The sequence below is a fragment of the Hyla sarda genome, chromosome 7 (genome assembly GCF_029499605.1).
Source record: "Hyla sarda isolate aHylSar1 chromosome 7, aHylSar1.hap1, whole genome shotgun sequence".
Lineage (NCBI taxonomy): Eukaryota > Metazoa > Chordata > Amphibia > Anura > Hylidae > Hyla > Hyla sarda.
In genome coordinates this window covers 10,995,482-11,020,493 of record NC_079195.1, presented here as the reverse complement: position 1 = coordinate 11,020,493, position 25,012 = coordinate 10,995,482, and the positions used below count along the sequence as shown (strand labels likewise).

General features: G+C 44.3%; 2 protein-coding genes across 2 annotated transcripts; both read left to right on the top strand.

Annotated features, from left to right (window-relative positions):
• Window positions 1-209: 209 nt before the first annotated feature.
• Window positions 210-9,120, top strand: LOC130283086 (inactive pancreatic lipase-related protein 1-like). The gene is made up of 8 exons (XM_056532276.1): window positions 210-361; window positions 1,178-1,332; window positions 3,622-3,747; window positions 3,819-3,953; window positions 5,701-5,809; window positions 6,058-6,177; window positions 8,787-8,912; window positions 8,990-9,120. The coding sequence occupies exons 1-8, from the start codon at window positions 310-312 to the stop codon at window positions 9,118-9,120; spliced, it is 954 nt and encodes a 317-aa protein (XP_056388251.1). The 5' UTR covers window positions 210-309.
• Window positions 9,121-9,249: 129 nt separating this feature from the next.
• On the top strand, window positions 9,250-14,685 carry LOC130281756 (pancreatic lipase-related protein 2-like). The gene is made up of 4 exons (XM_056529345.1): window positions 9,250-9,352; window positions 9,655-9,766; window positions 9,843-10,010; window positions 14,588-14,685. The coding sequence occupies exons 1-4, from the start codon at window positions 9,268-9,270 to the stop codon at window positions 14,676-14,678; spliced, it is 456 nt and encodes a 151-aa protein (XP_056385320.1). The 5' UTR covers window positions 9,250-9,267; the 3' UTR covers window positions 14,679-14,685.
• Window positions 14,686-25,012: the final 10,327 nt, after the last annotated feature.

Sequence of the window (25,012 nt, the reverse complement as noted above, 5' to 3'; positions counted from 1 at the left end):
CACTAGGGGGGGTTGGGGGAATTTATCAACATCTCTGCAAAGGAAAAGTGGAGCAGTTACCCATAGCAACCAAACAGACTTTTTTTTTTTAAAGACCATTTTAAAAATAATTGCAATTCAATTCTGGCACAGACAGAATTTCTGGTGCACAACCCGACATGGGCCATTGTATTAAATCTCTCCACAGGTGTCATCAGAACAGACCAGAACTGGGTAGATACAGCTGTGTGTAATCTTCCCCACCTGCAGAGGGCGGTATTTATACTGGGGGTGGGGAGAGGTGCAGGATCAGCTGTTGTATGATTCAGGATGAGGGATCTGTGGCTCCTGGTGGTGGCCGCCATAGTTGTGTCTGTGAGAGGTGAGTGTTCTGTGTATAGTGGGATATACAATGGTTTATACATTACTACCATAGGGGAGGGGGTGAGTGTCCTGTATATGGGGGGGGGGGGGGGGGGGATATACAATGGTTTATACATTCCTACCATAGGGGTGATGGGTGAGTGTCCTGAATATGTATAGGGGGGGATATACAATGGTCTATATATTACTACCATAGGGGAGGGGGTGAGTGTCCTGTATATGCATGGGGGGGGGGGGGGGTTGCACAATGGTCTATACCAGTGGTCTCCAACCTGCTGACCTCTGGGAGTTGTAGTTTTGCGACATCTGGAGGCTTGCAGGTTGGAGACCACTGGTCTATACATTACTACCATAGCGGTGAGTACCCTGTATATGGGGGCTATACAATGGTTTATAAATTCCTACCAGATCTGTGATTTGGGTTGGAGGTATTGGGCAAACTGCGCCAAACTTTCAACAGTAGGTGCCAAGAAATACTAATCCCGAACTATTCTACTTTACATGTTTGTGTAGACAGAATCTGTCGCATCTTACACAGGCCCCATATAAGATCACAAACCTTTTCCACTGCCTTGTCTGAGTTTTTAAAGGTCCCCAACATGTGCCTTCTGTATTTACATGACTTATACTCAAGCTGCACTTGCTATTCTGCTGGCAGGGTCCTGTGGGTTGGTGTATTGTATGTGACTGGATGAGGAGACCTATTGGACGCCTCAAGGCTGAAGCCTCTGATTCAGTTCCTGTGTATAAAGAGATGATTAACCCTGTAATAGTCTTGTACGGTCACTTATCCCTCTGCCCCGTGTTCCTTCAGCTGGAGAGATCTGCTATGACCAGCTGGGATGTTTCCCCAATGCCCCTCCATATGCCTTCACCCCACAAAGGCCCATCGGCTGGTTTCCGTGGCCACCGGAAAGAATCAACACCCGATACCTGCTGTTCACCAGAGAGAATCCGGAACACTTCCACGTAAGTTAATAAGCGGTGATGGAGTGGAGATCCTTCTGGGTTACAGCTAGTGTTGAGCGGCATAGGCCATATTCGAATTCGTGAATATTCGCGAATATATGGATGAATATTCGTCATATATTCGCATATTCGTAACATTCTCGATTTTATTTTCGCATATGCGAAAATTCGCGCATGCGAAAATTAACATATACGAAAATTAGCATATACCTTAATTAACATAAACGAAAATTCGCATATGCTAAAATTAGCATATGCAAAAATTCGCACACCGGTCTCACACAGTAGTATTAGAGCCTTCTTTACACCACACAAGCTGGAAGCAGAGAGGGATGATCACTGTGATGTGTACTGTGAAAAAAATTAAGTTAAAAAAAAAAATAAAACGAATATTCGTAATTACGAATATATAGTGCTATATTCACGAATAAAATTTGCATTGCGAATATTCGCGAGCAACACTAGTTACAGCTTCCCATGTAGGGACGTGCGCACATTGACCAGAAAGGGGCCTGAGCCCCTGCCCCTCTGATACTGGGCAGTGGGGCATCATTATGTGGGCATTTAAAGAATTAAGTGCCTTTTTTTTTTTTTCTCTTGAGGCCCTGCCCCCCTCTCCCAAAATATCTGTGCTTGTCCCTGTTCCCATGAGGAGCTGAACCTGTAGCCGGATACTTGAGTTTGGTGTCTTGTGTGTTTCTGGTCTGAGCCAATGGGTGTCACTTTGGGCCTTCAGGCTGGGCCTATGTCCATAATACAGACACAAATACACATGTAATTCGCCCATTTGAAACCAGCCTTAAAGGGGTACGCCACTGGCCAGTGTTCAAACAGTTTTTGTGCCCTGTTGGCAATGCCCCTTGTGATGTCATGGCCATGCCCCCTCAATGCAAGTCTACGGGAGGGGGTGTGACTGCTGTCACACCCCTTCCCATAGTCTTGCATTGAGGGGGTGTGGCCAACCCCACACACAGCATTCAAAACATTTACCTCTGAACGCTGGCCAGTGGAGTACCCCTTTTACTCAAGCTGTATCAGTGAGATGTTGTTCGCTGCAGAATTGCCTCAAATTTTGGTCTAACTCACCACCTCATCTTACCCTCATGCAGAGGCCCATGTGCTTCCCATAAACAGGTTCCTAACTAAAAGTTAACATATCTAAGGGGTTCTATGGGGCTGTTGGAACCCGGACTGAGAACAGTTCAATCTGCACATGGGTACCCTCTCCCCAATAAACTAAAAAGGTATGGCTGAGCCTAATTCTATAAGGGGTCCCCAATATTATTTGTTACATAACTGTTGTGTGCTGTGGGTACAGACCCCATGATCTCTAGAAGGAGTGGTACAACCATCCCTCTGACCACTGTTCTCTGGTTGGGCCAGTGCTCAAATAATGGCTCTACTGTACACCTAGACCCTGGATCAGAACTTTTAATATCCCAGGAGCGTACCCAGAGCATTTGGCACCTGGGGCGGACCCTGTTTGCCCCAACCCAAAAAAGCAAAAACACGCACAAACTTTTTTTTACACCTTAACACCCCCCTCGCCTTAACATAGAATTTTTTACTTACATTTTGATGATGCCCCCGTCCAACCGCTGGTGCTCCTCCCCCTGCTGCTCTGACTCCACAGATGCAGGCGCCGGGCAGATAAGCGTCGCAGTATATGGGGCAGGGGGGATTGACTCTGTCATGGCCAGGGGCGGACTGACAACTCACACTCCCAGACCAAAAAAAAGGCAAGGGGGGCCCCCTGCACAGTGAGGCCACGCCCCCTCCCTTTTGAGAGGAATTCAACTAGTGAGATAAATTAAAAGTGTATAAAAAAAAAATAAATAAAGGTGCTAGACACATAAAAAATTGATGTACATGGTCAGGATTAGGTACTGGGTGTTTATATTTAATATAATTTAAAAGAGAGAAAATTTGGTTGGATCTGACGGGTACGCTTTAATGTAGGTAAATTTCCATGACCAATAATACTAGTATACAAAGGGTAAATATATACCACCACACTAACTGGATAATACCGACATGCTGTACTGAATAAAACCACTATACACATATTGTATACAGATCCTGTATAGTATACTGGTCTAAGTGATTATATACAGGACCATATGGTGGTAGATATCAGCTGTACACAGGATGTGTATACCATATAAGTGATCAATTACATTTTGGGACTCACAATTGCGTCTTTCCGTCCGGATCAGACCGCCATGGCTATCTCTTGGCATCTGCAGGACAAACATGTCAGACTCTACTTATATGTTCTTGTTACCTTAGGAAATCCAAGCACTAAACGTCTCTACAGTCTCGGCTACCAAGTTTTGTCCCAAAAGGAAATCCATCTTTATTATCCATGGGTTTCTGGAGGCTGGGGAGAATAAGTGGCTGGTAGATATGTGCCAGGTAAGTGTGCGGGGTCGTTGGGTTCAGCCATGTGACCTCCTGGTAATTCTCACTATTCACCTCCATTCCAGACCCTGCTGCAGGTGTCTAATGTGAACTGCTTCGCTGTAGATTGGTTTGGTGGGTCGGTCGCTCTGTACACACGAGCTGTCAACAATGCCCGTGTCGTGGGCGCAGAACTGGCCAATTTTATCAACTATCTATTGGTGAGTTTTTGGAAGTTCTTTTAATAGTAAAGGGTCTATTGGGATACAATGGGTGGCACAAATGTTTACCAAAGCGTGTGGTGTCCAAAAATACAAGGACAGAATATAAAATATTTGGTACAGTCCTAATATCAGTATCTGAGGAAAGATTTAGGAGTCATTATTTCAGAAGACTTGGCCTAGGTTCACACTGCGCAATCTCTGGGCAGAAAATTTCCACCCGGAGATTCCAAGTGCAGCGAGTGCCGACTGATTCAATAGACTGCAATGTGTTCTGTGAGTTTCTGCCTGAAGAAGGAGCAACGCCGTTCTTCAGGCGGAAATTTTAAAGCTGATTTTTCAATTCAAATTAACACTTCAGAGTTTGTGAAGCAGAATTTTTGAACGGAAACCCATTCGCTATATTATACATTTTTAGTAAGCGGAATTTCTGGCTGCAATTTCAAAGCTGAATTGCAGGAGGAAATTCCATAGTGTGAACCTAGCCTTAAAGATGGTGTGGTGTCCCGGCACCGGATTGCGTCCGCTGCCTTGTGGTGAGGTCCCTAGGTGTTGGTGGGGTCCTCATCCTTAGCTAGCCCCTTGTCACCCCTTTTGTAAATAAAATTATTTAAATTGAATGTATATATTTATATAGTAAGAGTACTTGCCTAGTTAGCGTCGCAGGACCTGCGGGTCACGTGATGCGTTCCAAAGACTCTATAGTTTGACTCTATAGTTCTTTCTTGTGGATCAGTCATTTTATGCATGCACCAATCGTTACTGGGAAGGGCGGCGATAGGCTGGAGAATTACCTCAGCATACTAGCCCTCAGCCTGGCGTCACAAACAATAGGGTTAACCTTAACCCCTGATATACTGAAGCAAAACCCTGACTACACTACCCCTACCCCAGAGGCCTACCACAATAGGAAGACAATGTCATAGAGCAGCAGAATGCTTGGTGTATAGAGAGGTATTATCAGTAGAGAGAAGTGCTCATGGGTGTATAGGGAGAGGTATAAGCAGTAGAGAGAAGTGCTCATACCACTGTACAGAACACTGAGATCTCACTTGGAGTATTGTGCACAGTACTGGAGGACGTATCTCCAGAAGGATATAGATATTTTGGAGAAAGATCAGAGAAGATACTAAAAACTCCATGGGTTACAGGATAAAACTTACCAGGAAAGGTTAAAGGACCTTTAGATGTATAGAAGAAAGAGACAGAGGGATATGAGAGAATTTTATATAAATAAACACTATAAAGGAGGCAAACAGATTTATATATAGGAGAAACTCAAGTAAGAGGACATGGTGTTATATAGAGGGGTGGGGTCAGCAGTAATCAGTATGGTACTAAGTCAGCCGCCTTCCTTCTGCTACAACCTATGTATGTGAGTAACACCAATATATAAATGTATAAAGATTCTCACAAGGTTTTCTGTCTGTAAGAATATATGGGGCACCACAGGAGTAAACAAGGATGTAGAAACCTATAGGAATGACCAAGATGCCCACGGCCAATGAAAGCTTCAGGTGCCACCAAGGTGTAGAACAAGAACACGGTGCAGTGGGGTTAATCCACCCCTTGGAGGGTCTCTATGGTCATATTCACCTGTAAATAATGAAACTGTTTTACCAATGTCTTCCATGAGAACCAAAAACATCTTGCTTGTGTCTATTAAAAGCTAAAACAGTCTCATAAAGAACTCAGAACCTATTGTGATGGATTTTGTTTCACTTGTGTCCATTACTGATCTCCATAGGGTCACTACAGGTACTCCCTGAGTAACATTTACCTGATAGGACACAGTTTGGGTGCTCACATTGCTGGTGAAGCTGGGAAGAGGCGTCCAGGAATTTCCCGGATATCGGGTGAGTTTTAGTAGGTTGGCTTCTGCACTTCAAGATAATGGAAGTTCCAAATAGCAGTAACATATAGGGGAAACTCAATCATAACTCACCTTGTTACAAAAAAGTCTGTCGTACAGGCTGAGCATTAAATGAGCTATGGTGGACAGTCCTTACACATGCGTAATTTTGACTATTTCAGTCTCTTCAAATGTCCTCTGTGCCCCTGGTCTACCACCTTTTGGGTACTAAACATGGTTATCCTCTTGTAGGGTTGGACCCAGCCGGCCCTTACTTTGAAAATACCCCACCCGAAGTGAGGTTGGACCCTTCTGATGCACAGCTTGTGGATGTCATCCATACTGATGGCTCTGACACTATTCTTGGCCAAGGTGGGTATTTTATTTTATTTATTTTTTTTGGATTCTGGGATTAAGGGGTCCTCCAGAAACAAGAGTTGTCAGTTAAAAAAACATAAACAAACCCTGGTCCTCAGGTTGTATGTAGTATTACAACTCTGCTCCATCCGCTGCAACACCACACAGCATGAGGACAGGTGGTGTGTGCGGCTTTTTCTCATAATTTTTTACTTTAAGGGGTTCTCTGTTGGAAACATCTTATCCCCTATTCAAAGGGTAGGAAATAAGATGTTAGATTACTGGGAACCCTGCGATCTCCGGGCCGGCAGCATCTGGAACGTGGAACATTGCAGCTTCCGTGTTCATGGCGTCGCGCACCCTCCATTCATGTCTATGGGAAGGGGTGTGACTGCTAGTTCATAACTGAATGAAGGGGGCGTGGCAGCTTGCATCGCCAGTCATCGGGCCCGAAGCGGCGTTCACTCCGTGCACCAAAAGACAGGAGTGCCAACCTGGAGATCGTGGGGGTCCCCAGCAGCCGGACCCCCACAATCTAACATCTTATCCCCTGTTAAAAGGATAGGTGATGTTTCCAACAGAGTATCCCTTTAAGAGGTCTTGTGAATGGCTAGTCTGACGAGTTGTCATATAATCTATAAAGGGGTACTCCACTGCCCCAGTGTTCAGAACATTTTGTATAAAACACTGAGTGTGGGATCATGACGTCACAGCCCCCTCAATGCAAGTCTATGGGAGGTGGCCAGGTTTTACATCATGACACCTGCACCAAGTGTTTGGAACAAAATATTCTGAACACTGGGGCAGTGGAGTACCCCTTTAAGGCCTTTTCCATTCAGGTGCAGCTCATAAGAATTGTAGCAGTTTGGAGAAGTTGCCCCTTGGGAATAAAGATGGTGTTGCTAACCCGATCCCATGCACTTTCACTAAAGGAGATTTTCCCATGGCGTAAAGTGCGAAATCCGAATATATGTGGAAACAACTTGAAACTCCACTAAATCTGTGCAAATCCGAGCTAGATTACAGCTGTAGATTAGATGCTTTGTACTGGTGAAGGGCCTACACAGGTTGGCTTAGGCCCCTTTTCACACTACAAAAATTCTTAGTTTTTAAACATCCGTATGAAGTTCCGTCTGGAAACGGCAGTAACAAAAATCCTATACGTCGGTTAGAAAATCCCCATTTTAGTCTATGGGATTTTTCTAATAGCCGTTTTTAACCCGTTTAAGTCCTTTATTGATAACGGCTGTTATTTTGTGACGGAAGATATTACATGTACTATCTTCTTCCATCACAAAATAATGGCCGTTATCAATAACGGGTTAAAACAGCTATTAGAAAATCCCATTTTAGTCTATGGGATTCTTCTAACGGACGTATAGGATTTTTGTTGCCGTTTTCAGACGGAACTTCATACGGATGTTTAAAAACAGACTTTTTGTAGTGTGAAACAAACCTTACTGTGGTGCAGATGCTTGTATGAGTTTTGTGGCCCTATGCACAGGGTGTACACTAAACTTGTGATGTGTTGAGCCACACAGTACTTACCCCAACCATAGATTACTGTATGCAGAGGGGTCTTTGTTCAGCGTTCTCCTCTTCTAGTTGGTAAATACTTTCTTAAAGTTGGACACGAGAAAATTATGCGGTGGCCCAGATCTGTCCCGATTTAGATGGCACTTGCTACTGGTACTGAACTTGTGACTTGCTTGTAGCTGGCTTTGACTTGAACTGGATGCAGAATATGAAGAGGTTAAAGGGGTACTCCAGTGGAAAACTTTATATCTTTTTCATCAACTGGTGCAAGAAACTTAAACAGATTTGATATTACTTCTATTAAATCTTAATCCTTCCAGTACTTATTAGCAGCTGTATACTACAGAGGAAATTCTTTTTTGATTTCTCTGATCAGTGCTCTGACACCTCTGTCCATGTCAGGAACTGCCCAGAGCAGGAGAAAATCCTCATAGCAAAGGTATGCTGCTATGGACAGGTGTCGGCAGAGAGCACTGTGGTCAAACAAAATAAATCTAAAAAGAGAACTTCCTTTGTAATATACAGCAGCTGATTTAAAAAAAAAAAAAAAAAAAAAAAAACCTTCATCCTTCCAGTATTTTCTTTAATAGAAGTAACTTACAAATATGTTTAACTTTCTGGCACCAGTTCATATGAGAATGCCCCCCGAGTACCCCTTTTAATGTTTGCCGAGCAAAGTTGAGATGTTGCGGACTTTAGACTGAACTGATTTGATTCCAGCTCCTTAGTGAGAGGGGGTGGACTAGGGGCTCTTCTCACAGCCTTTCTGGAAGCTTTTACATAGAAGCTTAGCTGGAGGCATGTGATCGCTCATCTGCCATTGCAGCATACACTCGGTATAATAACCCAACAGTGGGGCAAGTCAACTGTTTTCTGAGCCACACAACCTTTTTTAAGCTGCTTTACACACTGTAGCTGGATACAGACTCTAGGACCTTCTTAAAAGGCTTTCGAAGTGCCTGCTGGAGCCATCATGGTGGACAAGTGGTCAGTTTTGAGAATTTTGGTATGTCGTGCCCTGTCCTAAGCATCACTGTTGCCAACATTAGGGTTACAACCTACCCTGTGCCTGCTCTTATGTATTCCAGGACTAAGTGGGTTTGGAATGAGCCAGTTGGTCGGTCATCTGGACTTCTTTCCCAATGGAGGGAGGCACCAGCCTGGGTGTCCTAACTTTTATCGCAAGCTTGGGGACCTGGACCGAGTCATAGAAGGTAATGTCTGACCACATGAAGACTTTGGATTTAGGAGGTGTCTGGGATCTCTAACCATTGTGACATTTATTTTTAAGGACTTGAGGAGATAATCTTCTGTAGTCATCGAAGGAGTGTCTCATTCTTCTTAAATAGTATCCTCCATTCTGATGGGTTTGTCAGCTACCCAGGACCCTCCTACAGTGATTTCCAAAAGGTAGTTATGTAGTCGAAGACAAGTGAGAGAAAGTGATAACTTGTCCCTAAAACTAAAGGTGAATTTCTAGGGTAGAGTGGTGTTATGGGGAGCTGTAATCTGGGGTTTTGTCGTCTTCAGGGTGCTGGATTCCCTTGTTGCAATGGAAGCTGCACAACCATGGGATACTACGCAGACTCTTACCGCCATGATCATGGAAGTCCAACCTTTTTCTTGAATACTGGTGACCCTGAGAACCTTCTTCGTAAGTGGAATAACATTGTGGGTAGGCAATATGTGTAATGAACCTTAGCTAATGGGGAAGTCTTGTGCTTCAGACCGTGCACAATAACAGTGGGGCACAAACTTTCTAGTCTGGGTACTGAACTCGACTGTGAGTGGGGGTAGATAAAATCTGGAGATCAGTGGTGTCCATGACCTCAGGCTTCTCACTTTGAGACTAGGGAGTGTAGACACATGGATGTGTGGCTTTTTTTTTTTTTCTCCCTAAATTTAGTGGCCTCCCAAAATTCTGAGTATTGTCAAACAATTGTCCTGTGTCCGTAGGTTGGAGGTACAAGGTGTCGGTCAATCTTACTGGATCCACACTCTTCATGGGGTCGTTCAGTGTCTCTCTGTGCGGGAAGAAGGACTGTTCTCCTCAGTACATCATACACAGGTCGGTCCTCATTCAATCTGCTCATAGTCCCTTTATGGTAGTTGTGTAATGTGATGGTTCTCTGGTTCTGTTTTAGTGGACTTATTCAGTCCGGGAGAACTTACTCCTCCTTCTTTGATGTGGAGATGGATGTTTACCCCGTCATCAATACAGTATTTACCTGGCACAAGGAGGGCATTAATCTCATCCAGCCAAAACTTGGGGCCACAGCTATGGAGGTTAAATATGGACCCAGTGGGGCAATGTAAGTATCTTCTGTGTCTTGGGAGCCACAAACCTGTTTTTCTTACACTTTTTTTTTTTTTTTTTTTTTTTTAAACCCTTAATGGAATCTGTCAGGTGCAGATACCACTGGATAGAGTATAAAAGAATATTGCCCCTGTCCTGGAGCTGATGGTGGCTGCCAAAATGCCCCTGAGAATGTCCAGTAAATGTTCATCTGGGTCTTATAGACAATGTTTATTGCCCTAAGCATAGATGGACTTGGTCTATTCACACGGAATTTCCAAATTTCACCTCAAATTAAAGGGGTGGAAAATGTATATATAAAATATGACATATGATGCAACCAAAAAATCCCCAGTAGTACAATTCCAAAAATTCAGGGCAGTGATCCAGTATAATAGTGATTTTATTCACCCAAAGAAAATAGACATTTCAACCTGCTCAATGAGGTCTCTTTCAAGCATGCTTGACTAAAATCAAGATTATTCTGGATCGCTAGAGGGCTGCCCTGAATTTTTGGAAAGTATGTGTATTAATATAATATAATTTAAAGGGGTACTCCGGCGCTTAGGGATCTTCCCCTTTCCAAAGGATAGGGGATAAGATGCCTGATCGCTGGGGACCCCCATGATCTTGCATGCAGCTCCCCAGTTAAAAATCAGTCCCTGGAGCTGTCACGCCCCCTCCCATAGGCTTGCATTGAGGGGCGGAGCATGACATCACACGGGGGCAGAGGAGTGACATCACACACCACCAGCTCTGTGATCGCCGGTAATCAGACCTGGAGAGAACATTCTCCGGGGACTGGCGTGCTGCGCGCATGTTCTCTCCAGGTCTGATTACCTGTGATCACAGGGCCGGTGGTGTGTGTGATGTCACTCCTCTGCCCCCGTGTGATGTCATGCTCCGCCCCTCAATGCAAGCCTATGGGAGGGGGTGTGACAGCTCCAGGGACTGATTTTAACTGGGGAGCTGCATGCAAGATCATGTGGGTCCCCAGCGATCAGGCATCTTATCCCCTAAGTGCCAGAGTACCCCTTTAAATGTATTTTTTAATTTATTTTTATAGAATTAATTGGTGCCAAAAAGTTAGATTTGTAAATTACTTCTATGAAAAATTCTTAATCCTTCCAGTACTTATTAGCTGCTGAATACTACAGAGGACATTCTTCTCTTTTTGGATTTCTTTTGTCTGACCAGTGCTCTCTGCTGACACCTCTGTCCATTTTAGGAACTGTCACAAGCAGGAGGAAAAACCCCTCATAGCAAACATATGCTGCTATGGACAGAGGGGTCAGCAAAAAAGTATGTCCTCTGTAGTATTCAGCAGCTAATAAGTACTGGAAGGATTAAGTTTTTATTTATTTTATTTATTTTTTAAAATAGATGTAATTTACAAATCTGTTTTTTGGCACCAGTTGATTCTAAAAAAAAGCTTTCCACTAGAGTACACCTTTAACTCCTTAACGACTAAGGATGTATATTTACGTCCTAGGGTCACACAGGGACCCGTCATATCGGGTCAGTCCCGGCGGCCATCAACGGCCGGGACCTGTGGCTAATACAGGACATCACAGATAGTGGTGATGCCCTGTATTAACCCTTCAGACGCGGCGATCAAAGCTGACTGCTGCATCTGAAGCGAAAGTTAAACTATCCCAGCTGCTCAGTCGGGCTGTTCGGGACCGCCGCGGTGAAATCGTGGCATTCCGAACAGCTGACCGGACACCGGGAGGGCCCTTACCTGCCTCCTCAGTGTCCCATCGGTGAATGACTGCTCCGTGCCCAAGATCCAGGCAGGAGCAGTCAAGCGCTGATAACACTGATCACAGGCGTGTTAATACACGCTAGTGATCAGTGTGTGCAGTGTTATAGGTCCCTATGGGAGTTATAACGCTGCAAAAAAAGTAGTGTTAATAAAGATCATTTAACCCCTTCCCTAATAAAAGTTTGAATCGTCCCTTTTCCCATTAAAAAAAATTAAGTGTAAATAAAAATAAACATTTGTGGTATCGCCGCGTGCGTAAATGTCCGAACTATAAAATATATAAACTGCATGGTCAATGGCGTACGCGAAAAAAAAATTCAAAAGTCCAAAAAAACTTATTTTTGGTCACTTTTTATAACATTAAAAAGTGATCAAAACAAAAATGGTACCAATAAACTTCAGATCATGGCGCAAAACATGAGCCCTCATAACGCCCTGTACGTGGAAAAATAAGTTATAGGTCAGGACATTTTTAAACATACATTTTCCTGCATATAGTTATGATTTTTTCCAGAAGTACAACAAAATTAAACCTCTATGTAGGGGATCATTTTAATTGTATGGACCTACAGAGTAATAAGGTGTCATTATTACCAAAATATGCACTGCGTAGAAACGGAAGCCCCCAAAAGTTACAAAATGGTTTTTTTTTTTGTTTTAGTCACACAAAATCAGATTTTTTTTCCTTCCGTTTCGCTGTGGATTTTTGGGTAAAATGACTGATGTCACTGCAAAGTAGAATTGGTGACGCAAAAAATAAGCCATAATATGGATTTTTAGGTGGAAAATTGAAAGGGTTATGATTTTTAAAAGGTAAGGAGGAAAAACTGAAAATGCAAAAAACTGAAACCTCCATCCTTAAGGGGTTAAAGCCCATAGACGACTTTGGGATTTTGCACTCCCATTCACACTTCTGAAATTCCACTTGTGAATGGGAGTGCGGCATCCTGTAGAAGTCTATGGACTTTAATTTGAGGCAGAGACTCCACCGTGTGAATAGACCGGTACTACATCGAGGCAGCTCTGTACTGTAGTACAATAGTCACTACAAGGAGTATATTGTGCCCCTCATGCAGCGGAGGGATCGCCTGTGGACTGCAGCAAATGACTGAAATCTGTCTCCAACTTAAAGACACAGGGAGATTTGAGAATCTGTGCAGACGAAAAGTCAGTTGTCCCTAGCAACCGATCAGATCACTCAACAAGGCATCTGAAAAATTAAAGAAGTGATCTGATTGGCTGCTATAGACAACTTGGCAACTCTTCCTCTGCACCGGTTTTCTTAAATCTCCCCCATAGAGTTGGCTTTTTTCTTTATTTAAACCTAAAATCGGGGGGGCTCTGATACAAAAAAATTTAAGGGGGGGGGGGGGGGAAGGGACTGGGCACAAATCAAACATGCCCAATCCTCTTGAGCCTAAAAGGGCAGAATAGGAGCTATAGAAGAGGTTAGGGCAGTAACTGGGCATAGCCTGGATTTACATGCACTATATTTGTGGTATATGGGGGTGTGATGCAGGGCAGATGTTACCCTAGGGACAGATTGCATCAAACCCTTGTATTCATGACGCCAGGGTGTGGTTTATCCTCAACACCACCTGAAGGTTTACCGCTGGATCCTGGGCTAGGCATGGGGGCAATAATGACTCGAGTTACGGATAATAAGATTTACTGAGGGTAAACAAATGGTAAAGTCTACACAGTTAAGCCAGGGCCCCCAGAGGTGACCAGTCACTCAGGCCTTAAGGGCTTGCTGGGACTTGTAGTAGATGAGGTCAATTTAAAGTGTATCTGTCATGAACTAACTTTTTATACAATGTAGATAATGCCATATGTATATTTGTAATATACATTGGTAAAATTATTATTATTTTTTTTGTCCCTGCAGCTATTTCCTGTCTCTATGATGAGTTTAAATACATGAAGTGATGGTGGACAAGCAGGGCTCTGTGCAGTGAGGCTCTGACACGCTCCCGGCTCACACAGCAGGATGATTGACAAGCCAGGAGCCTGCACAGAGTCCAGTGTGTCCTGTCCTCCCTGTATTTGGACTCCTCACACACAGGCAATAGCAGCAGGGACAGCACTTTCACCCATAAATATACACCTTTTGTAACCAATGTATATTACAAATATACATATAATTGTATTATCTACATTATATAAAGTTTTTGATAGGTACACTTTAATGCAGGCCACGTTTACTACTGACTGACATGACTGACAGACTTACTTGCAGGTTGGTAGCTTGTGGCTGCAGACTGGACTTGCGGTCTCCTATGACTCTGGACACACTGGACCTCAGTAGGAAGCAAGAGCAGAGGCTCCACCCAGGGCTTCCATGGGGGGGGGGGGGTTGTGAGATCCCCACTGGTCACCCTTAAGTCACCTGGTCACGGATACCTCATGGGCAACAATCACATGACTATTCACATGTGACAATGTGTTCTCCACATTACATGGTATAAAACATAACAAACATATTTACTTGGGGGGGGGGGGGGGGGGGCGCGCAGGGCAGGGGACACTGAAGTGAGTCTGCCTGACAGGACAGCAAGGGTACAGGGTAACTCCTCCTGTACTGGGCCACCACATATTGAAGTGTTCAGTCTCCTGGTCCTGACATCTGAGGATATGCTCACAAGGCAGAATTCTGTGTTCTCTAAGAAATCCTGCTGTCTGAATGTGGAATCCCATTCAAATCACTTTGCAGTAAATTAGGGTCGGAATTCTTCTGTGGAACATACCCCAAGTCTTCCTTCAATAAGATGAGGATATCCCATATTTCCAGAACATTGCCTTAATTGTCTTCATTTTGTCTATTCCAGATCCTACTTCTGTGGCAAGGCGTTGACTGAAGACAAAATCCCCCAAACTCTTGAACCTTGTAATATGAACAGCAGAATAAAATCCACATAAAGTGCAACAATGTCTTGTCTGAGTTTATCCTGGAAATGTAAATCTCGGGTCCTGACACTTAAAGGGGTATTCTAGTGCAGACTATTCCTCCTCTGTTGGGCCAGGGCTGAAAAAAATGAAAAACTTTCCCTCACCTTCCTCTTACCCCGGAGTGCTGCTACAGCTGATCGGGCCTCCGGTTCCGTCTTCTCTGTGCGCGGGACATCGCTGCAGTTGGTGATGGGCCGAGCGCCATGTGACAATCCGTGCACAGGCAGAAGACTGGACCGATCAGCTGTGGCAGCGTTCTGGGCACAACGGAGGACAAATAGTCGGCACTAGAGTACTCCTCTAACCAGTCCAAGTAAGGATATTGGGTTGGGGGGGGGGGGTCATGCATTGGCTTATTAAGGATTCTGGGTGACTTCCTTTGCCCACCAGGATGAACATTTACATCATGTAGATGATGCATAGTCTCAGGACACTTGTGTCTAGTGGGGAGACGCATTAAAACCTGTGTAGAGGAAAAATTGCCCATAGCCAGGGCCGGATCATCATTGGCGCTATGGAGCGCCTGCTCTGTGCCCACAGGGGCCCCCATCACACTCAGGACATCGCTGTGTCCCGAAAAATCTTCAGGACACAAGGATGTCCCGGCGGTTACCTTTCTGCAGCGGCCCCCGCATTAACCTGAAAAAATGCATGGGCCGCCGGGAGGTAGCGCACGCAAGGCTGTGCGCCCATAGGAGAACAGCGGAACATCGAGGAGGACGTGCGCATGATAAGTTACCAGCGGCACATCATCTTCAGTGTTCCGACCTCCGCTCCCCCGGACCTACTGCTATGGCCCCTAGGCCATAGCTGTAGATCGTGTCACTGGTCGGAACATTGAAGTGGGGCAGTAAGCAGGCATACAGCCTGCAGCCATAGGCTGTATGTCTGTGGGGGAACTGTACTGCACCTATGTTGGGGCTTAAGGGCTTGTTTAAAAAAGTCCCCATATAGGCCTTTATTCACTGTTCAGATTGCTAACTCTGAATAATGCTATTCTACCGCATATACCTTCTCAGAGCCTGTGTATCAGCAGATCGGAGCAGGTGAAGGCCTCCGGCAGGCGTGTAAATCAATATGTACCCTACATACATTTTGCAGGGGTGCAGTTTAGTTAGAGCACTGTCATTGCCATAATCACCATAGACTACAGCACTTAAAGGGGGTACTCCACCCCTAGACATCTTATCCCCTATCCAAAGGATAGGGGATGAGATGTCTGACCGCTGTGGACCCCCACAGTATAGCATGCGGCACCCACCTGTTTCTTGTCTGGAAGCGCTGGAGGGTCTGGGTTGCGATCACGGGAATGGAAGTACGTGATGTCATGACTCCGCCCTGTGTGATGTCACACCCCATCCCCCTCAATGCAAGTCTATGGGAGGGGGCGTGACAGCCATAGACCTGCATTGAGGGGATGGGGCATGACGTCACACAGGGCGGAGTCATGACATCAGACTTCCGTTCCCGTGGTCGCGACCCAGAGCCTCCAGCGCTTCCAGACAAGAAACAGGTGGGTGCCGCATGCTATACTGCGGGGGTCCCCAGTGGTGGGACCCCCGCAATCAGACACCTTATCCCCTATACTTTGGATAGGGCATAAGATGTCTAGGGGTGGAGTACCCCTTTTGGGGTGAATGATGAGATGGTGGTTCTGTCATTGACCGTGTACAGCTGCTGATAGCTCTTGCACTTGTTTTATAGTCAGAACACCCCTTAGGACATGTACGTCATTGTGTGTTTAAGGAAGAAGAAAAATGTACCCCTTTACAAGTCTGTTTAAATTTCTGGAGCCAGTTGATAAACTACTTCTATTAAATCTTAATCCTTCCAGTACTTATCAGCTCCTGTACGATCCACAGAAGTAGGAAGAGGGTAGCTGCTCGGCATTAGGGTAGCAAGTGGCAGGAATATTTACATATACTGAGCGGTGTAGAGACCATACACAGGGCAACAGGTGGTGCTCAATCATCTAGAAAACAGATGTGAAAAGCAAAATGAAACATAGCACTCACCCCAATGTTGCAAAAATTGGTGGATTCTCTATTTCAAAGACATCTCGGTTAGTAACATGCAGGGATGGGAAGAACAAACATGGGCTGCTCAGAGGAGCAGCAACGGCTCAGTTTCGCAGCTAAACCCACTTGGTGTGAAAACCCCATAGCAAACCTATCCTGCGCTAGACAGTTCCTGACATGGACAGAGGTGTCAGCAGAGAGCACTGTGGTCAGAGAAAAGTCAAAAGCACTTCCTGTGGATCATACAGCAGTTAAGTACTGGAAGGATTAAGACTTTTGGGAATTACATCTATTTAAAAAAATCTGTTTAAATCAACTGGTGCCAGAAAGTTAAACATTTTTTGTTTTCCAGTGGAGTACTCTAAGTACCAGAACATAAGTGTTCTGAAGGGGTTAAATCCTGTATGGTAAATAAATGCAAAACAATATCAAAAGGCCAAAATGAAGTTATGGCTATTACAAGGAAATCTCATGTTGACTTGAATATTCTGGATTGAGACAGAGGCTACGCACAAGAGAAATGGAGAGGTTCTGGAGCCTCAAGGAAAGGTGCAAGGTTCCAAAGGTGCAAGAAATGTAGGATGTCAAAAGCCTGTCTGCAAATGGCCACCCTGATCATGTTCTTTTCTCCTGGATTAGACTTAAGACACTTGGGTCTTGAACCCAATGCACTATGCCCCATGTCTCCATTTGCTACCTCCAGCAAAGTAAAGATAGTTATCCCTAAACTTGCATCGGTGTATTCATCATCCTGCACCTTGCCCAGGAGAAGCTATCTCAACATCAAACAGTGCCCTGGCATCACAAACTGATCTATACACCCTTCACACAATTGGAAGCACTAGTGCGCCACATTTACACATTTTATTTAGTAAAAAAAAAAAATTCCCTCGTGCCAAAGCCTTTAGACCACTGGCCTGAGAGTTGCTGTTTGAAGCGGGGCTGGTTAAAGTTTTAAAAACCAAGACATATCTGCTGTGCTGAGTGATCTGTGGAGTTGGAGTGACTACGTATAATGTAAGATCATAGATTGACAGTGACAAACTGAGACTGTGCCCTTAGTAATAAAAGTACACAAGCTAAACGGGACTCTTAAGAACATCCTAAATAGATATTATGAACAATCTATACCCTACAGGAATAAAAGGGCTAGAAATAGGAGAAAACCAATTTGGCTATCTAAAACATTTAAGGAAGCAATAAATGATAAGAGGAAAGCATTTAGAATACTAAAACAAGAAGTTTATGGGGAAACACTAGAATTATAGGGAGAGAAATAAAATGTGTAAAAAAGAAATAAAACTAGCAGAAAAGTGCAACAGAGAGAAGAATTGCCATAGAAAGTAAAAAGAACCCCAAAATATTCTTCACCTACATAAATAAGAAATTTAAAATGTTGGTCCCTTAAATAATATGGGGGTAATGGTGGAGGAGGATGAGGAAAAGGCCAATCTACTAAATGGCTAAAAGTAAATTCTCCGGCAAATCTCACCTGTTTAAACCAAGAAAAGGTGATGCGCTGCCTTAGAAACATAGAAACACACAAATTAACGTGACCATATAGCATCCATCCCAGGGTTTTGCAAGTATTAAGTACCATGCTAGACAGACCCTTGTATTTAAAGATTCTATAATAACAGGGATTGTTCCACTGGTGCTTAGCAAGTGAGGTAACAATATTCAAAAAGGGATCCAGGGAACTATAGGCCTGTAAGTTTAACATCTGTAGTGGGTAAGATTTTTGAGGGTTTTCTGAGAGATGCTCTTCTGGAATATCTTAATGAAAACAACCTCCTGACACAGAACCAACATAGGTTTATACAGTATCGGTCCTGTCAGACTAATCTGATCATCTATAAGGAGATCAGTTATAGATTGGATCGGGGTGAAGCTGTGGATGTTGTATATCTGGACTTTTCTAAGGCGTTTGATACTGAGCCACACAAAAAAAAAGTACAGAAAATGAGGAGCTGGGACTGGGAGAGGGCATATGGAAAAGGGTTACCATGGTGACCTTGTAGAGGGATTACAAAGAAGAATTTCTATATTTGCAGATGACACCAAACTGGGTAGAGTGATCACATAATATTACAGAGGGATATGGGGAAGCTGGAGAACAGTTAGGCTCAGACCAAGAGGTGTAAACTGATCTTGTAGAGTGTGCCCTAGTGAACTCTGGCGCAGCTAAACCCTTAGAAGTATAGCATAAGTTTATACACTCACAGATCCATCTAGACATGGAGGGTTTAGATGACTTAGCACCTCTCTTTGACCCTTGGTGTATAACAAGGAGGTTTTCCCGAAGGATTTAGTTCTTTAAAGATAAACTCTTAAACACCTTACCAGGTCAAGGTTAACAAGGTCCTTTTGAGAAGATCCAGATTCTGGAGAAAACTGTTGATTACTTGATTAGTATTTGCAACTTTTGGTAAAAAGGATGGGATAAATCTCAAGAGGACCTTCCCTGGTAGAAAAATAATGTAAGGTTCATCAGCTGCAAGAGCCTGGAGTTCACTAACCCTTTTAGCTGTTGTGACAGCTAATAGCAGGACCACCTTAAGAGTGAGAAACCTAAGTTCCACTTCCTCTGGAGGTTCAAAGGGTTGAGCACAGAGTTGTTGTAAGACCAACACCAGATACCATGGAGCGATAGGTTTAATGGATCCAGGATGGATCCTATTGATGGCCTTGATGAAAGACTTTAGTTCCGGCTCCTGTGTGAGACATCTTTGTAGAGATGCGGATAGAGCGGCTAACTGTACTCCGATGGAGTTAGGAGAGTAGAAGGAGAAGTAGCATCAATCTTCTTGAGAGCACACCATTTAAGGATTCTGGCGTAGGTCTTGTTAGTTGCCTCACTCCTAGATTGAGATAGTGTCTCCAGTATATGGTCCGAAAACCCTCTGGCTTTCAGTAAGGACCTATCAACCTCCATGCAGTCAGATTGAATGTTCTGAGGTTGTGACAGAGATGAGTGCTCTGAGATACCAGATTCCGACTAAGAGGGAGCTTCCAATAAACTCCTTTGCTCATCTGAATGAGCTGTGAAAACCAGGCTCTAAGGGATTATGCAATTACTGATGCCTGGTCCCGTCTGATCTTCATTAATACCCTGGGTATCATGGAAGTTGGCAGAAAGATATAGGCCAGATTGAAATTCCACTGAATTGTCATGGCGTCTATCCAATGGGGTCTGTCCATAGGATATAGGGAGCAGGACTGCTCTAGCTTGGGATTGGCTCTTGTGGCCATGCGATCTATTTCTGGAAGACCCCAAAGGTCTATGAGCTGAGAGAATACCTCCTGATTTAGAGCCCATTCTCCAGGTAACGCTCTGTCTCTGTTCATGCGATCCGCAAGGATATTCTGCACCCCCTTTATATGGATTGCACATAATCTGGAAGTCTCCGCCCAATGGAAGATCTTTGCCACTTCTTGAAGTAGTAGAACAGATCTCGTTCCTCCCTGCTTGTTTATATAATAAACAGCTGACATGTTGTCTGTCCTCACTTTGACAGCTTTGCCTAAAAGAAGGTGGGTGAAATAAATGAGTGCATAGTAAATTGCTCTAAGTTCCTTGACATTGGATGAAAGAGGGAGTTCTTCTGGACTCCACTTCCCAGCCACCTTCCTCCCCAGCAGGTGGGCTCCCCAACCGGACCCTAAGGCATCCGTTGTCAAGAGCAACCACTGAGGTTCTGAAAGGGACATGCCGTCTCGGGGAACGGCCCACCGATTCAGAGATCTGTGGACCGAAGGAGAGAGTCTGAGGGGAGTGTCTAGGGAGGAAATTCTTCTGTCCCAAGCTTGAAGAATTTCTGCCTGAAGAGGCCTCATGTGCCTACAGAACAGCTTCCGCTGAGGAAGATAGGAGGCCTAGGAATCTCATAAGAGTTCTCAGAGATACCTTGCGTGGGACTCGAAGGAATTGATATCCTCTGGATATCCTGTCCTTCCTTGCTGGGGATAAGAAGATTTTCATGTTGTGAGAATCTAAGAGAAACCCCAAGAATGTTATCTCCTTGGTAGGAGTTAGGTAAGATTTTTGTAGGTTGATTAACCATTCCAATTTGTGGAGTAACTGTAGAGTCACAGAAGTGTGAAGGTGTAGTTCTTCCTTGGTCCTGGCTAATATGAGCCAATCGGTCAGATAAGGGATTATTCTTATACCTTGGACTCTGAGGACCGCCATCATGGAAGAGACTACCTCCGTGAATACAAATGGGGCTGTAGAGATGCCAAACGGAAGGACTCTGAACTGGAGGTGATGGAGAACTCTACGGATATATACTGCAATCCGCAGGAATTTTCTGCCTCTTTCGGCTAGCGGGACTGTTTCCACTGCAGAATTTGTAATGAGCTCTAATATTGAATCCTTCAAGAAATCTTGTTTTGGAGATTTCAGAACTGTGGATGTCAGAAACCTCTCCGGAGGAAGGGACATTAGGGGAAGGAAATAACCACTCTTCCCAATATTTATCTCCCAAACATCCTTTATTAGAGTTTGCCATGCTGGAAGTAAAAACTGGAGACGGCCGCCAACCGGCAAACCGGTCGAGTCAGAACTCGGGTTTCTTTGGGCCTCCTGCTCTGGTAGATCCTCTTCTTGAGGAACCGGACTCTCTGCTATGTCTGGAGTTCCTGTTCTGCCTTGTTCTCTGTGGAGAACGCTCTCTTCTTGATTGGGAATATCGGCCACGAAAGGATCTATCTGACAAAGGAAGGTTCTTCCCCTTCTTATTTGAAAGTTCCTCCATGATAGTATCCAATACAGGACTGAATAACTTGCCAGGATTGAATTCTAGGTTGCAGAGGATATACTTGGAATGGCTGTCATCAGGCCAGGGTCTTAACCAAAGTGCTCTCCTGGCAGCAGAGGATAAGGCCATATTTCGGGCTGCCAACTTCAGTTGTTGACAGTTGGTGTCATACAGATAATCTATGCCTAGATAATATACTTAAAGGATCTCCTGTCTGCTAACCCCAGAATCTGTGTCATCCTGAACTTTAGACAGCCAGGACTTCATAGCTTTACCGAAGCATTACCAACCATAAACTGGCTGGAAGATGCAGAGTAAGATCCTTCTGAGGGTCACTTCCAATCGCCGATCCATGGGATCTTTCAGACTGGACCCATCGTCAGAGGGGATGATGGTTCTCTTAGAAAGCTCCGCTATAGCAAAATCCACCTTTGGTGGATTTATCCGTTCTTTGGATTTAGACTGATCCTAGGGGAAAAGAGTCTTAAATCTTCTATTAAGCACCGGTGCTTTCTCAGGGTTAACCCATTCCTCCTTCATTAGATCTAATACTGCATCGTCCAGGGAAAAAACTCTAAGGCCCTTGGATGTAGAAGTGACCTCTCCCTGATCTGCTGATGCTCCCTCCGTCTGTACAGCCTTAATAAACCTAGGAAACTTTTCTGAAGAAAAATACATCTTTCCTTGCACCTCATCGTCTTCAGAACCGGATGATACTGTCTCATCCAGTACTCAGAATTCTTCGTCTGAGTGCATAATAACGGGAGTATCTGCTCCTCTATGTTTCCTGCTTGGAGGAGGGGCAACTAAAAGGGAATCCTTCAATTCCTTAATAGAACCAACGACAAATTCCTTGACTCATACAAACATGTCCTGCATGGACAGTTCTTGGTTTGGCAGTAGTCGAGGGAGACAGGATGGACAGATAGGGTAATGATATCCATCTGGTAAAGGAACTTTGGAAGTATTGCATTCAAGATGTCTGCGTTTATGGGAGGATTTCCCATGAGGTTCCCTGCACCCTCCAGATCCACCAGAATCTATAGAAGACATCTAAAATAAGGAATATATGATAAAAAATTAAATATCAAGTAGAAAGAAAAACAAGATAAAGTAGATCCCCCTGGGAAAGATAAGACGTACAGCTTTAGTATAGAAGCTCTTAGAAAAAGACAGAAGTATGCAGCAATATACTCTGATACCACCTATAATGGCTCCAAGAGAGTGAGCCAAACAAAGGGGGGGGGGGGGGTTAAATAGGCGTTTGCGCCATCAAAAACAAGCCCCGTCCACTTCCGGTCTGGAAGTTAGATAAAAATTATAAACAATAATATGCTGGAAAAAGAACGATCTAAATACATTTTGCTCCATTCTGCAGGACTAGCGATCTGGCCCTGCACTTTAGCCCCCCTAAATTACATCACCACAGCCCCGGAGTGAAAGAATCTCTGGAACCGTCAAAGTAAGGCACGTCATGCTACAGAGGTTGGTCTCCGGCAAGAAGGCGCCTTGACGTAAACGACAGAAGACCCTAGAGCTCCGGCTATGCAGCTTCCGGTCTTCCTCAAGATGGCGTTGTGCACCGGAACAGAAGCGAGGAGCGTCTACTGATGAAAACCCTGAGGAAAAAGAAAATAAGGGGAAAAAAAACTGAAAGGGGAGGTAGGAGCGTCACTGTCCTATGTGAGCAGGGCGTTTACATATCCCTAAAGGGAGGTCCTTGCATTTATTTATTTAATTCATAAAAAAATCCCAGGTTCTATTAGGTCACAGGGGCGGAGACACCCCACATTGTGCTGCTGAGGGACGCTAGGGAACATAGTTACCTCTGTATAAATCACTTGTCAGACCACATATGGAGTATTGGGTCCAATTCTGGGCCCCTGTATATAAGGAGGACATGGCCGAACTGGAGAGGGTGCAGAGGAGGCGACAAAGATAATAATGGTATGGAGGAGATTATAGGACCAAGATAATAATGGTATGGGGGGGATTATAGGACCAAGATAATAATGGTATGGAGGGTATTATAGGACCAAGATAATAATGGTATGGGGGGGGGATTATAGGACCAAGATAATAATGGTATGTAGGGGATTATAGGACCAAGATAATAATGGTATGGGGGGGATTACAGGACTGAGATGATAATGGTATGGGGGGGGGGGTTACAGGACCAAGATAATAATGGTATGGGGGGGGGAATTACAGGAACAAGATAATAATGGTATGGGGGGGGGAATTACAGGAACAAGATAATAATGGTATGGGGGGGATTACAGGACCAAGATAATAATGGTATGGGGGGGGGGGGATTAGAGGAACAAGATAATAATGGTATGGGGGGGGGTGATTACAGGACCGAGATGATAATGGTATGGGGGGGGGGGGATTACAGGACCAAGATAATAATAGTATGGGGGCGGGGGATTACAGGACCAATATAATAATGGTATGGAGGGGGGATTACAGGACCGAGATGATAATGGTATGGGGGGGATTACAGGACCAAGATAATAGTATGGGGGGGGGGGGGAAATTACAGGAACAAGATAATAATGGTACATGCAAGTGTGTGTCTGGGATGCCATGTTTCCTCAGAGTGCTTTAGTTCTAACTGTGCTGATGGTTTCCACACAAAACCCTTTTCTTTATTATAAACTGGCTGAGGTCATAGTAACATAGTTTGTAAGGTTAAAAATAGATAAGAGTCCATCAAGTTCAACCAAAAACCCTACTGTGTTGATCCAGAAGAAGGCAAACCCCCCCCCCCCCATGAGGCTGATGCCAATTGCCCCATGACTTCATTTGCCATGTATGTGCCCAATCCTCCAGCTTCCCCAGATCCCTCTGTAATATTATGTTATCATCCTCTGTGGGAATCACCCTACCCAGTTTGGTGTCATATGAAAATATAGAAATTTTACTTTGTAATCCCTGCACAAGGTCATTAATAAACATATTGAAAAGATATATATTTACATATGTCCTCCCCCAGTCCCAGCTCCTCATTTTATGTACTAACCTTTTGTGTGGCTCAGTATTAAATGCCTTAGAAAAGTCCAGATATACAACATCCACAGCTTCACCCCGATCCAATCTATAACTGATCTCCTCATAGATGATAGTTTAATCTGATCGATCCCTCATCCATAGCTTCACCCCGATCCAATCTATAACTGATCTCCTGATCAGATAAGTATGACAGGACCGATCCTGCATAAACCCATGTCGGTTCTGTGTCAGAATGTTATTGTCATTAAGATAATCCAGAAGAGCATCTCTCAGAAAACCTTCAAAAATCTTACCCACTACAGACATTTACACTTACAGGCCTATAGTTCCCTGGATCCCTTTTTGATCCCTATTTAAATATTGGTATCTCATTTGCTAAGCGCCATTCCTGTGGAACAATCCCTGTTATTATAGAATCTTTAAATAGAAGGGTCTGTAGCACGGTACTTCATTCTTGCAAAACCCTGGGATGGATGCCATCTGGACCCAGTGATTTGTGTGTTTTTATGTT

What these genes read in the sequence shown, in the direction of transcription:
- LOC130283086 (XM_056532276.1), top strand. Translation starts at nt 310, where the DNA reads ATGAGGGATCTGTGGCTCCTGGTGGTGGCCGCCATAGTTGTGTCTGTG. An exon ending in ATTTTATCAACTATCTATTG is followed by an intron (nt 3,954 to 5,700) that starts GTGAGTTTTTGG and finishes TGATCTCCATAG; the next exon opens with GGTCACTACAGGTACTCCCT. An exon ending in CCTGGACCGAGTCATAGAAG is followed by an intron (nt 8,913 to 8,989) that starts GTAATGTCTGAC and finishes TTTATTTTTAAG; the next exon opens with GACTTGAGGAGATAATCTTC.
- LOC130281756 (XM_056529345.1), top strand. Translation starts at nt 9,268, where the DNA reads ATGGGATACTACGCAGACTCTTACCGCCATGATCATGGAAGTCCAACC. An exon ending in TGACCCTGAGAACCTTCTTC is followed by an intron (nt 9,353 to 9,654) that starts GTAAGTGGAATA and finishes CTGTGTCCGTAG; the next exon opens with GTTGGAGGTACAAGGTGTCG. An exon ending in CCTCAGTACATCATACACAG is followed by an intron (nt 9,767 to 9,842) that starts GTCGGTCCTCAT and finishes GTTCTGTTTTAG; the next exon opens with TGGACTTATTCAGTCCGGGA.